Source organism: Perca fluviatilis, chromosome 5, assembly GCF_010015445.1.
Source record: "Perca fluviatilis chromosome 5, GENO_Pfluv_1.0, whole genome shotgun sequence".
NCBI lineage: Eukaryota > Metazoa > Chordata > Actinopteri > Perciformes > Percidae > Perca > Perca fluviatilis.
The window spans coordinates 6,260,422-6,273,340 of NC_053116.1; the positions used below are offsets into that span (position 1 = coordinate 6,260,422).

Below are 12,919 nucleotides of genomic sequence, written 5' to 3' on the forward strand. Positions count from 1 at the left end.
TTGGTCCAGACCGTGGCCCGGGGGAGGTTTCACACCTGTAATTTTTGGGTCAGATCAAAATTAAAAGTCTGAAAGTCTGGACCAAAAGACGTAGGTGTGAAAGCACCCCAAGCCTTATGTAAGGACCGTTGTTTTATTTGGTGTTGTGTGACTGCAACATTGAGTTTCAAAAGGAGATATATGTTAGCTAGAAAAAAAATATATGAAACACTACTGATGGCGATTACCAAATGAAGCATGTGCTTGTCAAAAATAGACTGGGTCCAACACAGGCCATGTGATTTTTGTTGTTTTGGAAATGAATTAAATTCAATTTTTTTAATGGAAACAGGTAGTTGTCATCTGAAGTGTTTACCCCTCTGAACACACACTTAGTCATCCTGCTGCCATGTCACATTCTCTATAGTTCGGAAAATTCCACCCTGAAACTACTGTACCCAATGTTTACACACATACGCACACACACACACTCCCACAGTGAAAGTATCTCTCAGTGTATGCCTTCAGCCAAGGCTGCCAGCTTGCATCATACAAGTCTTGTTTGCGTCTTCAGGCGGTGAAGTTGGTCAGAAGCGTGTTGTGTTCAGTCATTTTGCCGGAGGCCTGATGACACACCGACTCTGCAGCTTAGCAGGGAGCCGCTTCATTGCACTCATTTATTTCTTCTCTATAATATTACAGCATCAACCTCCTGCAGCTTAACTCCTGCAGCAGTGTTGTGAAGACGTGCAGGATGAATTAAGTGTATCACAAACAAACAATTCAGTCCTCGCGTTTTGTAGCTGTTAGTGGCGCTGTGTACATTTGGCTTTCCGGAGGCAAACTAAGGTTATGTTTTTTTTTTTTTTCATGGCAATGCTGCAGACTATAACATCTCTACAGGATGCTGTAGAGATATTTAATTCTGGACAAAACTGGTGGACTGACTGACCCAGAGTCATCACTAGAGCTTAACACCACAAGTCAATAAGAAGCACATTGTGTTTGTCCAACAGGTCTGAAAAAAGTAGCACCTTTTTATAATAAACTGGCGTGATGTGACTGAGACAAATCAATGACTGTGCAACCATTTACAAACTGTGACTGTGTGTAGCTTTGCAGAGTTTTTGTGGTTCATTTATGCTTCTGTGACAACTTTTAACCAACAGAACTTTTATAACGCAAGTTCCATGTTGTAACCATAGCAACCAACCGCCAAGCCCAGCTAAAGTTTGTCTATATAGACCTGTTTTGACCAAATTGGTGTATTCCATCAACAAAAAAAAACAGCAGGAAGAGAATAAAGATGTCTAACTTTATTGAGAGGAAGAAAGGAAAAGCGAATTTAGTCAGAATGTCCTCAGAACAAATGAGATACAAGCAGGATTGTTGCTTCTAACGTAGCCAACACAGGACATAAATACAATATAAATCTTTGGGAACTTCTCACTAGAGTTTGTGCTGTCACAAAGTGGAATAAGACTGGCCTTTGACATCAAGATGTTTGCGTTGACAACAGAAGACGGGTCCTCGGTGAGTTCATCAGATTCCATCAAAGCTGTTGTGTTTTGAAAGTAACTTTGTTCCACTTTCCTTCTTCAGATGTGAAATAAGACAGAACAAACACACTGGAGATTTGTCTGTGTTTGTGCTGAAACACTTTATTGAAGTCCTGACTTTTGTAACTTGTAAGAACCTTCTTAGTCCTCAGTGAAGCCGAATGCCTCCTCCATCCTCCTCTCCCATCCTCCTTCCCCTCTTCCTCCTCCTGTGTCCCGAGGTGTGGAGCTATGAGGCTCCCGAGGATAAGGAGGATGTGTTTGCTAGAAAGGCGTGCCCTGCCTTCCTGACTTTCACCAATGCTGCCTACCTGTCCGGAGTCACTGTGGAGCTGCCATGCCAATGCAAACCACAAGAGGTCAGTGTTGTGCTAGTCTATATCGATAAGGATTAATTTAGGGGATTGCTCCAGTAGCGCCAGAAATTCCACCGGATGTCCCTCATTTCGGCCGGATGTCCGTCACCTTCCTCTTCCTTTGTGTTGGCGTTCTAAACTCCGGTGGATTTCTGAGGACTATGGTTAACTGCTCCTCAGATCTCTGCAGGGTAAATCCAGACAATTAGACTATCTGTCCAATCTGAGCTTTCTGTTGCAACGTACACATGTTCCACCAAAAGAAGTTCTTTCCTGAGGCTATTTTGCAGAGGCTCCGTTATTGCGTCCATCGCTTAGCGCTGCAGTGTTTTACGTTTAATGAACAACTAAACACTTGATAACATTTGTTTTTTGAGACTACATTTATGTCTGTGTAATGTTTCTTTAATCTGGAACTCTGCCGTTGCATCTTTCGGCTGCCTCTGATCCAGGGCCAACCGCTCTCACTTTTTGAAAGCACATTTAATTATTCGTACATGCTTGAAACAAAATGATTTCTCTAAAATATCATTGATCAAATATACAGTATTGGACTGGTAGCTTGTTGAATGAGTACTGTCCTGGAAAATAATCCTAATAAGAATTGGTTTGATGAATTGCAGGTCAAAAGATGTCATACAGTAGTTCATTGAAATGCATTGGTGTGCTGTTGGAGACTTCAAGTATCATTTTGGGGGGACATGCTCTGAGATTTGTGTTCTATCAGAATATCTGTTTAAATATGACTATGAATTATCTTGTAATATTTTCTGTTCATTTAATGTCAAACTAAAGTGTAACTTTTACCTTCTAAGGGAATATCATTTTAACATATCATTTACTTTTAACGCTACCTGAGCGTCACCCAAGCCTTCTTATTGCTTTCTCTCATCAAAGTACTTTCATATACTAATTTGACATGTAAATGTTCATGTACATATATGAAAATGTAGATTCTTAGATTTGTAAGATTACTTTTATTTGCACTTCTGGGGCAATCAGCCAGAAAAAGCACCGCGAACGAACAGCGTCTGAACATGGTCACAATTACATTAGTTCTCTTAAACAATAGTTTTTTGCACACAGTTCATTTTTCCATGACAATACTAACATCGTGGCTTTTTACCAAAAGACACAAAGAGAGGATGTGATCCTACAAGAGTTAATACATGGTTGAGTGAGTCACATCAATGGGAAACAAGTATTTGTGTGATGTATTTAGCTTAAAGGGGTGATAGAATGATTATATAGGGTATTTCACACTGTTCCTTATGGTCTCCTAATGGGGTATGTAACATTAGTTGGGCTGAAAATGGCCTGGTTAGATATTTTATTGGCCCTTATGCATCTCTGTGTTTTGTAACAAGAGCTTTTCTTCCAAATATGGTATGGTCATGAATATTTAGATGAGCTGCGCGCTGCTTGGTTGAGCCTTAGCCCCGTACACAAACGTAGAGACGCGCGCTGATTGGTTGAGCGAATCGCCAATACACACACATTAGAAACGCGACAGTTTCCTTACCAAATTCACTTCTGAGACTTTTTTATGCGAGAAATCAACTATATAAAGCTCAAATATTTGCCGTTTTAGGAAAATGGATGGCTAATTGCAAATTTGTTAAAACTGTGTGTCGGAGTTCAGCTGCCTGTGTTGCTGCCTCGCCGCCCGGCCTGCCTTCCTCCACAGATCCCGGCCTGCTGTGAGCTCGATTGAGGTCCGGCACGGCTGCTGCAGCCCACAGCACCTCATACCCGCGCAAAGTCACCGTTTGGGCTAATGGACTACTACCAAACGCCGCTGCCCTGACAGATGTTCAGGGCCTGCATCTCCTCTCTTCCTGCTAGCTAAATGGCCCGTGTGTGAGAGTGAGAGCGCGGTCAGCGAGCTTGTTACACCAGCAATCTCTTACCACATGTTACACACATGTCACGCCACTTAGCTATACAACATACCTAAAGTTCTTATAAAGCTAACAACGATGTCCGATTTCAAGTTAATGAATATTTGTGAACTGTAAGGGTTTCGTTAGCTGCGACTGTCCCTTCAATTTTATGTGTACACATTGAGGCTAGTTAGCTTCATTTTGGTCGTAATTCGAGTATATTTACAGTTTGAATTTCGTCACGCCACTTATACAACATCTAACTAAATGTTTTATTAAGCTAACAACTCTGTCCGATTTCAAGTTAATGAATATTTGTGAACTGTAAGGGTTTCGTTAGCTGCGACTGTCCCATCAATCCTATGTGTACAGATTGCGGCTAGTTAGCTTTATTTTTGGTCGTAATTCGAGTATATTTACAGTTTGAATTTCGTCACGCCACTTATACAACATCTAACTAAATGTTTTATTAAGCTAACAACGGTGTCCGATTTCAAGTTAATGAATATTTGTGAAGACAAAGTGTTTCGTTAGCTGTGACTGTCCCTTCAATCCTAGCTACATATCACGGATAGTTATCTTCCTTTTTGCCTTAATTCGAGTATATTTACAGTTTGAATTTCGTCACGCTAGTTACACAACATCTAACTAAATGTCTTATAAACCTAACAACGGTGTCCGATTTCAAGTTAATGAATATTTGTGACCTGTAAGGGTTTCGTTAGCTGCGACTGTCCCTTCAATCCTATGTGTACACATTGCGGCTAGTTAGCTTTATTTTTGGTCGTAATTCGAGTATATTTACAGTTTGAATTTTGTCACACCACTTATACAACATCTAACTAAATGTTTTATTAAGCTAACAACGGTGTCCGATTTGAAGTTAATATTTGTGAAGACTAGCATGGTGTTTCGTTAGCTGTGACTGTCACTTCAATCCTAGCTAAGAATCAGGGATAGTTAGCTTCCTTTTCGCCTTAATTCGAGTATATTTACAGTTTGAATTTCGTCACGCCAGTTACACAACATTTAACTAAATGTCTTATAAAGCTAACAACGGTGTCCGATTTCAAGTTGATGAATATTTGTGAATTTCAGAGGAATTCTAAGAGGAGGCTAGCTAGCTAGCTCTCATTGATAGAGCTCCATCCAGCCGCAGGCTCTATCAATGAGACTTGCGGACAAGCGGCGTTTATTTCCCCAATCGTTTGTTTAAATAACTCAACACATTATAATTACACACATTAAAAGAGTAACTGGAACCTGTGGTAACAGATTGCTGGTGTAACAAGCTCGCTGACCGCACTCTCACTCACACACACCGGGCATTTAGCTAGCAGGAAGAGGGGAGTTGCAGGCCCTGGAGCTCTGTCAGAGCAGCGGCGTTTAGTAGTCCATTAGCTGTGTTACCGGTGACTCTGCGCGGATATGGAGTGCTTTGGCCTGCCAGTCGTAACGGAGCTCACCAGGGTCTGTGAAGGAAGGCAGGCCGGGCGGCGAGGCAGCAACACAGGCAGCACCGGCGCTGAACTCCGACACACAGTCGGACAAAATTTGCAATTAGCCATCCATTTTCGTAAAACGGCCCATTGTTGACCTCTACATAGTTGATTTCTCGCATAAAAAAGTCTCAGAAGTGAATTTAATGCTAAAATAGCATATGAACAATGTATACAATTTCTGAGATCTGCACGACCTAGATTCAGAAGACTAACTGATCTCAGGTCAGTTGTGTAGCCTATGCAAATGTTGGGGCGTGACAAACACAGACTAGAGCCAAATGAGGAGCGCGAAATAGTTGACGTCAACTATTTCGGCTCGTTGAGATTCGCCCGTTTTCAGAGGCAGTTTCAAATAGTGAGATTTGCAGAGAAAAGAGGTGTCAATGGGATTTAGAGGTTCTATGCATGTCCTAGTTACCCCCTAAACTGTCATTATTCAACTATGACAAGGTAAAATCAGTTTTGCATTCTATCACCCCTTTAACATAAGAAGAAAACACATCCTATCCTAATTTCTTTGTACAATACCAGCTGTGTAAATGGCTGCTGCTGCAGCTTCCCATCAGCTTTACAGACAAGTAGGATTTGTAGAAGACAGAGAAATATGTTAAGGGAGAAATCAAGCAGTTAAACGGAGCTGGATAGATAGAACAGAACAGAGGAGAAAAGAGGGAATGAGAGAACGTCCTAAACGGAGAGACTTAAATCTCAGCTTCTGTTAAATCAATTTGAGTCTCTGCTGTATTGATCAACTGAAAAACATCATTGACCGTCAGCAGATTTATTTGAGTTTGTTAGTTCCCTGTGTGTTTCAGATCCAATCAGTTGTGTGGTTCTTTAGGGAACCTCTGGGCAGCTCCAAGGAGACCAGAGCCCTGACTGATCACCATGGCAACAAGCTGTTGGACACTAATCGTGTCCCTCACAGCGGCGACCTTAGGAGTCGATTCTCCATCCGTCTATTCAGCCTGCTGATCTATAGAGCGGGGCCCGACGACTCCGGCATCTATATCTGCGGCTCCGCCCACAAAGACTACTTCTATGGTTACGACCTGGACATCCAGGAGGCACGTACGCTCAGCATCACCCCAAGGTGACGAGAAAGAGTCAGTGACATTACACCAGTCAAACTGTGACACACTCATGATGAATGTGTTATTTTAAAGATGAAGTAGAATTGATTCGCTGCTGTCCAGTGAACATGTATCGACACCCAAAGTCAATTATTTATGGACATCCAGTGTTTCCCACAGGTTGAGAATTTACTTGTGGTGGTGACTATAAGATGATACAGATACAGATGAAAATATTACGACACTATGCGATTCACTATCACTATTCAAACACCTCTGAGTTGTAGTTTAAAACTTTTACCGCCAATTTAATAAAATTATGAGTTTTATTCGCGCTCGGGTCCCTAAATACAGTTAATGGATACAGGCATGGAGAACTGAAGGCTCGGTTAGCAACGATTAGCTCTGATTAGCGGTTATCTCCAGTCAGCTCCGGTTAGCTAGCTCCGTTATAAAGATATGGAGCGGAGAGGGGTAACAACCAGACTTTGATAAAGGACGTTTGGGGAGCTTTCACAGCAGAGTGGCCGCATTGTTTCTACGTTTTTATTAGTACAGTTAATCCCATTGCAAGACCACTAGCAGCATGCTACTACTAACGTAATAGCCTCTCTGAGCAAGTGAATTGAATTCGGATTTTATCTACCTGGGCGGGTCTCAATTTACCTGGGTGCTATGTATGGGAAACACTGACATCCTAAGCATCATGGAGACATCCCATCATTACTGAAGACATAGTCAACAGAGGCTAATCAACTTTGTGATGAATATGGCAAAACATTTACAGGATTCTTAAAAGGTAACTACCATTTTTTTCCCCCTGGACCCCATTTACACACCTAATGGGGCAGTTTGGGGCTTTTTTTGCTCCTGACAGGCTCAGATTGTTACTAAAAGTGACAATATTATTGATCTCAAGACGTGACTTTTTGTCCAGTGTGGAGAGTGGAAGACGAGTCGAGAAAAAGGAGTTCTGGGAGTTTGTTGTTTCGGAGTAGGCTACAGAAATTATAGGCTCCTGTTATCTAAAAGATTTCTAATGTAATGGCTCAATATTTAAATGATTTTGACATTGTGGATGGGGTAATTATAATTGTATGGCGCTCATATTCATTTGAGCCAGAGTATAGGCTATACGGATGAAGAGCGGATGAGGGGAGAGAGAGAGAGAGAGAGAGAGAGAGAGAGAGAGAGAGAGAGAGAGAGTAGAACATTATATTATACTATAAATTATGTATATTATACAAAACTGTTAAGTACTATATTGTGTTGTCTAATTGTTTTTGTAATATAGTGTGTATAACTATCAGTGCAGTATAGAATCTATTAGACACCTACTGTATGTATTTAATATGTGATATGTACTATATATGCATTTTCTGCAAACTGCTTTGGCAACAACATGTTTTCTTTCTTTCCATGCCAATAAAGCAAATTGAATTGAGAGAGAGAGAGAGAGAGAGAGAGAGAGAGAGAGAGAGAGAGAGAGAGAGAGAGAGAGAGGTGGCAGCTGCTCAGTGTTTGGTGCGATCAATAGGCTATAATACATCCATGGTTTTGTGTTATCTATAAGATTTTCAATGAAAACAATGGTTTGTATTTGCTCATGTCTCACAGCCCCGTTGATTAGAGGAGGAGATCCTCTGACGTGGCAACACAGCGTTGTGTCCGAGGTATATCACTGGACACATCCAGACCACAGATATCTGCCAGCAACTGGTCCCACTCCTGACAACGAACTTTTCGGGCATTTAGGGGCACAGCACCCTTGGGAGCACTTACCAATCAAACGAGCCTCACAGCCCTTTGGCCGCTGCTTCACCCTCCTCCACCCGCTGCCTCTTTCTCGCGCCTGGTTAGCTCACCTGGTAGAGCAGGGGCCCATATATAGAGGTTTACTCCTTGACGCAGCGGCCGCGGGTTCAACTCTGACCTGCGGCCATTTGCTCTATGTCATTCCCCTTCTCTCTCTCCTTTCAAGTCTAAGCTGTCCTAAACAAATAAATGCCGCTAGAAAAAACTTTTTCGACTTGTGTTCCACTCTCCACACCGCTGTCTTCGGACAAGAAGTCACCTCGTGAGATCGATGATGTTTTTAGTAACAATCTGAGCCTGTCAGTAGCAAAAAAAAAAATCACTTTTAGTGGGCAATTATCAAGGCTGCACAATTGCCCCATTGCAGCTTGGTTCGCGCCGGCCGGTCATTGCGATCTCGCTCAATACTGGACCAATTTCAAAGATTTTTGATCACATCAGTCTATTAGACACAAATGTATGGGGAAATGGGTTAAAAAAAATGGTAGTTACCCTTTAACAACTTGTGATTTCAAAATTGACAGTGTTATTGTAGAATGTCTCCAAATGTGCATCCTATTTTCATTTATTTTGAAGAATGGAAAATCCATGATGAACCACTGATTTAAGTGATGCCAATTCAAATGTGAATTCTTAGGCTCACTCCAGAAAGTATGAGCAAGAAGAGGAAAGAAAAGAAAAGACTTGGCTCTGCTCAGCCACTGTACCAGGTCTTCACCAGCTTCCAGCCCTGGTCAGTCTGCGATCGCTGTGGAGTACCCGGAGAGCAGGTTCGCGTCGGACTCTGCTACGTCCACTCCCACTACCTGCATGTGCGCTACAGACGGGCCAATCAGACAGTCGCTTCATGCGGCTCAGGGGCGGTGCCGAGGGCGTTTGGACAACTGAAGCGAAGCAGCATTGGAGCCAAGCTGGAGGTCAAAAGCTGTCAAGTCACTTGTCAAACTAAGGCTCCTCTATCCTCCAAAATCCTTGCTCTGATGGCATTTCTTGGGTACAAGTAAGCACAAAGAATATATAAACGTACTGTACATGTGGAAGACAGGACGTGGAACAGGTTATCCACATTTTGAAGTAAACAAATTGCTCCTGATGGTCAGACCAGCTGCCATCGGTGGGAATCGTTAAAATTGTAAAGCGCTTTGGATAAAAGCACCATATAAATGCAGGCCACTGAGATTTTCGAAGTTCCTGTGTAATTTCATTAGTCAATATTCACGCAAGACCAAAAGTGTAAAGCTGCCATATTCATTAACACCATACAGAAGGGCTGCAGGGAACAAATATCATACTGACGGGGTCATCCCTATGTTTCAAGGACTTCCTCCGAAATTAGGCCCTGTGTTCCCTCAGCCCTATGTTTCCCCATTTATATTAAATTTCCCCTGCATCAAAAAAAACTATTTCCTATGTTCCCTCAGCCTACTTACCCCTACCCTTGGTCTAATTTTATGTTTTGGACATTTGACCTTGTATTCATAGCTGTAGTAATACTGATTATCTTGGTTTAGGGGTTAGGGTTGAGGGAGCATAGGGTTAAGGGAGCATAGGGTTGAGGGAACATATGGCTGAGGGAACTTAGGGTTGAGGAAAAATAGGGTTGAGGGAACACAGGCCTGAGGGAATATAAGGCTGAGGGAATATAGGTATGAGGGAACATTTCTAAGAAATGTTTTTTCACTAAAAATGATGCCCTATGTTCCCACAGCAATATGTTCCCACATTTCTAAGATTCTTTTCAAAATTAGGCACTATGTTCCCACATTTCCTTTTTCATAAATTTGTATCAGATTTTATCCCCCTAACCCTAAACCTAAAAATTGTTGTGGGAGTATATATTGAAGTATATATTAATTGAAGGGAAATGTAGTAACACAATACCAAATTTTTTATGTCCTAGAAATGTGGGAACATAGGGCTGTGGTAACATAGGGCCAAATTTTCAGTGAAAATAAAAATCTTAGAAATGTGGGAACATAGGGCTGTGGGACCATTGGGCTGTGGGAACATAGGACTGACCCGAAGGGAACATAGACACGCTCCCATACTGACAATGCTGTAGAGCCTTTGGTAAGGTGTAATACACTGCAACAAAGCTTGTCCTGAAGCTTGTGAATGTTGTTCACTGCTCACAGAATTAGATTCATGCTAAATCTACCACCAAAAGCCTTTTTATACCATATGACAATGCTTGATTAAAAATAATTATCAGTTATTACTAAAAAGATATTCTCCTGTCACACTCACGCTGTGTCATTGCAGTTTGCAGTATAGCAGTAAAACATATGCACAACAGTAAAACATCTGTGATGTATTGAATCTCTGTTTCTGTGTTGTAGTTCTGCCTCGCGGAGAGTGGAGGTGCCGGTGTTCTACCTGAACCACCCTGCGGACAGTGTCCTGACCCTGGGCTGTCCTGGGGCACAACCTAATATGGCCGTGGCCTGGGACAGAGGATCTGAACCAATCTACCGATCTGAACACTTGGCAGCTCTTAACCTCAGCGCCACGCCCCCTAGGCTGCTGATAGACACTGGACACCATCTGGTGTTTAAGCCTGCACAAACACAGGACTCAGGTATCAACTGCTCTTTTTAACATATTTATTCTCCCTATCATGCATATAGGTAAGGACATCCGCCTTGCTATAGATTTATGTACTGAGTTCATTATTACATCATAGTTTGTTGGTGCTACAGTTTCTAAAGGAGGTGTTAATTTGATGCCCAAATATGTAAAATTAGATGAGATTGTAAGTAAATAAGTATTGGTTTATATATAGTCTTTCATTTTCATTAAGCAGCATTAGTGAGGATTTTGAAGCATTTATTTTGTATCCGGAGATACTACCAAACGGGCAAATTAGATCTAACAGTGCTGGTATGGATGTGTTTAATTGTTTTTAGAATAAAATTACGTCAGCAAAAAGAGCTATTCTATGATCTCTGTTGCCAATTATAATCCCCTGTATTTGCCTACTATCTAATTGCTATTGTTAGTGGTTCAATAGTTAGTATGAACAGAATTGGTGATAGAGGTGAACTTTGGGTGCAACCTCTTGTAATATTGAAGGGTTCAGACACCACTTCATTTGTCAGTACATCAGCTAGATGTAATGAGATGTAATAGTTTGATTCAGTTAAGGAAAGTGTTTCCAAAACCAAATCGAGCAATAACGTCATATCAACTGCTCTTTACTGTAATGAAACTAAACGTGTGCCAGGACAAGCAATGTGTTATTATCAATCTCTATGTCTATCTAGCTGCAAATTTGGGTCATCACAAGCTACTTTGGGGTAACCAAAAGTTGAGAAATACTTAATAAATTAATTTGTAGAGCACTTTTGATTGAGAAATGAATCCTTTAAATTTAAGATATACAAGAATGCTTGCTTTAAAAGAAAGGTTTTCAGGCCCTTCAGCTACTCACCTTAAGCTACTTTGTGGGATACATTTTGATATAGTGAAACTACAACCTGCTGGCACAAAATGGCACCCTCTTCTCCCAGTCTTTGTTCTTGAATAGAAATGTAACATGCAACATATATACAACCTTTTACTATTCTCCTCAGTGCTCGGTTTGTTTCAGGGAGGTATTAGAAGTATGTTTGTTTCGGTTTGTTTATCTAATGCTGTAACATGAGGCTGTTATAACCGGCGCATCTGCCGACGCAACGATATGTTCAATGAGTGTGCGAAATCTCATTTGGTCGTTCCCTATAAAGTTCACAATTTAATAAACACTATAGATAATAGTCAGTGAGTGAATAAATGGAACGGTTTCGAACACAGCTTTTGTCTCATTTCAACATGGTGTGTGTATTCCAAGTTCTTTGACTAAAATATCCTTTTTGTTGATTAGGTGTGTACCACTGCTGGCTGCAGGGTCACCAGGCGGCTGAGATACGTCTGCTGGTCTACGTCCATTTGGGGCGGGGACAGTCAGTGACATCACATCCTGACTTCCCGGCAGCTCTCAGGACTGTGTTAGGATCATATGCTGCCATGACAGCTGTGTTTTGCCTACTGGTGTTCGGCAGAGCTGGAGTCATACACCTCAGAGACAGCGGAGAAACACATGTGGATTAAACACTCATTTTAATAATTATACCTAAATAAATACTTTAAAATCATCTCTATCCATTTCCCATTAAGGTAATAGTTGTAAGGTTTTACATTTTAAGGGGTACCCATTTCAACTGAAAGCATGCAAATTATCCACTAAAAAGCCTTAAGAAGCAGAACCAAACGGAATCTATTTTATAACAGTTTTCAGCGGTGATCCAGAAAGAAAACCTTTGGAATTTAGCAGACTGTTTACCTGCTTACGGTGGAGATGTGTTGACATTCTTTGAGAATTTTAATTTGTTTAAAATCTGCGGACAATCTGCTTAGATTTCTGCGTCTGCAGATTCCGTGTGGCCCTGTTAACAAGGCAGGTTTACTGTAAAATGTGTCATGTGCAGGTAAAGGTTAAATGATCAGCTCCTCTATCACCTGCAATTTCAAAGTTGCACGTTGAAATTGACGCAAAACTTCAATGAAAGGCTTTTGTGATCGCATCGTTTGACACATTTTTTGCTTTTTTCGGAGCAGACAAATTAAACCACACGCACGCACACATTCATCACACACACACACCTCGGTGGTGTGTTTCACCACTGGACCATCATCCGGTGCCGATCAACTCAAAGAGAAAGAGAGAGAAAGAAGAACAGACTGAAGCTGCAGAACTTTCATCGACCTGAGAAA

General features: G+C 41.4%; 1 protein-coding gene across 1 annotated transcript; it reads left to right on the top strand.

Annotated features, from left to right (window-relative positions):
* The first annotated feature begins 1,601 nt into the window (after positions 1–1,601).
* LOC120559680 (Ig-like V-type domain-containing protein FAM187A) lies at positions 1,602–12,259 on the top strand. Its single transcript, XM_039801594.1, has 5 exons — positions 1,602–1,897; positions 6,095–6,372; positions 8,805–9,167; positions 10,507–10,745; positions 12,030–12,259. Exons 1-5 carry the CDS (start codon positions 1,700–1,702, stop codon positions 12,254–12,256), a joined length of 1,305 nt encoding a protein of 434 aa, XP_039657528.1. The 5' UTR covers positions 1,602–1,699; the 3' UTR covers positions 12,257–12,259.
* Positions 12,260–12,919: the final 660 nt, after the last annotated feature.

What these genes read in the sequence shown, in the direction of transcription:
- LOC120559680 (XM_039801594.1), top strand. Translation starts at nt 1,700, where the DNA reads ATGCCTCCTCCATCCTCCTCTCCCATCCTCCTTCCCCTCTTCCTCCTC. An exon ending in GCCAATGCAAACCACAAGAG is followed by an intron (nt 1,898 to 6,094) that starts GTCAGTGTTGTG and finishes TGTGTGTTTCAG; the next exon opens with ATCCAATCAGTTGTGTGGTT. An exon ending in ACGCTCAGCATCACCCCAAG is followed by an intron (nt 6,373 to 8,804) that starts GTGACGAGAAAG and finishes GTGAATTCTTAG; the next exon opens with GCTCACTCCAGAAAGTATGA.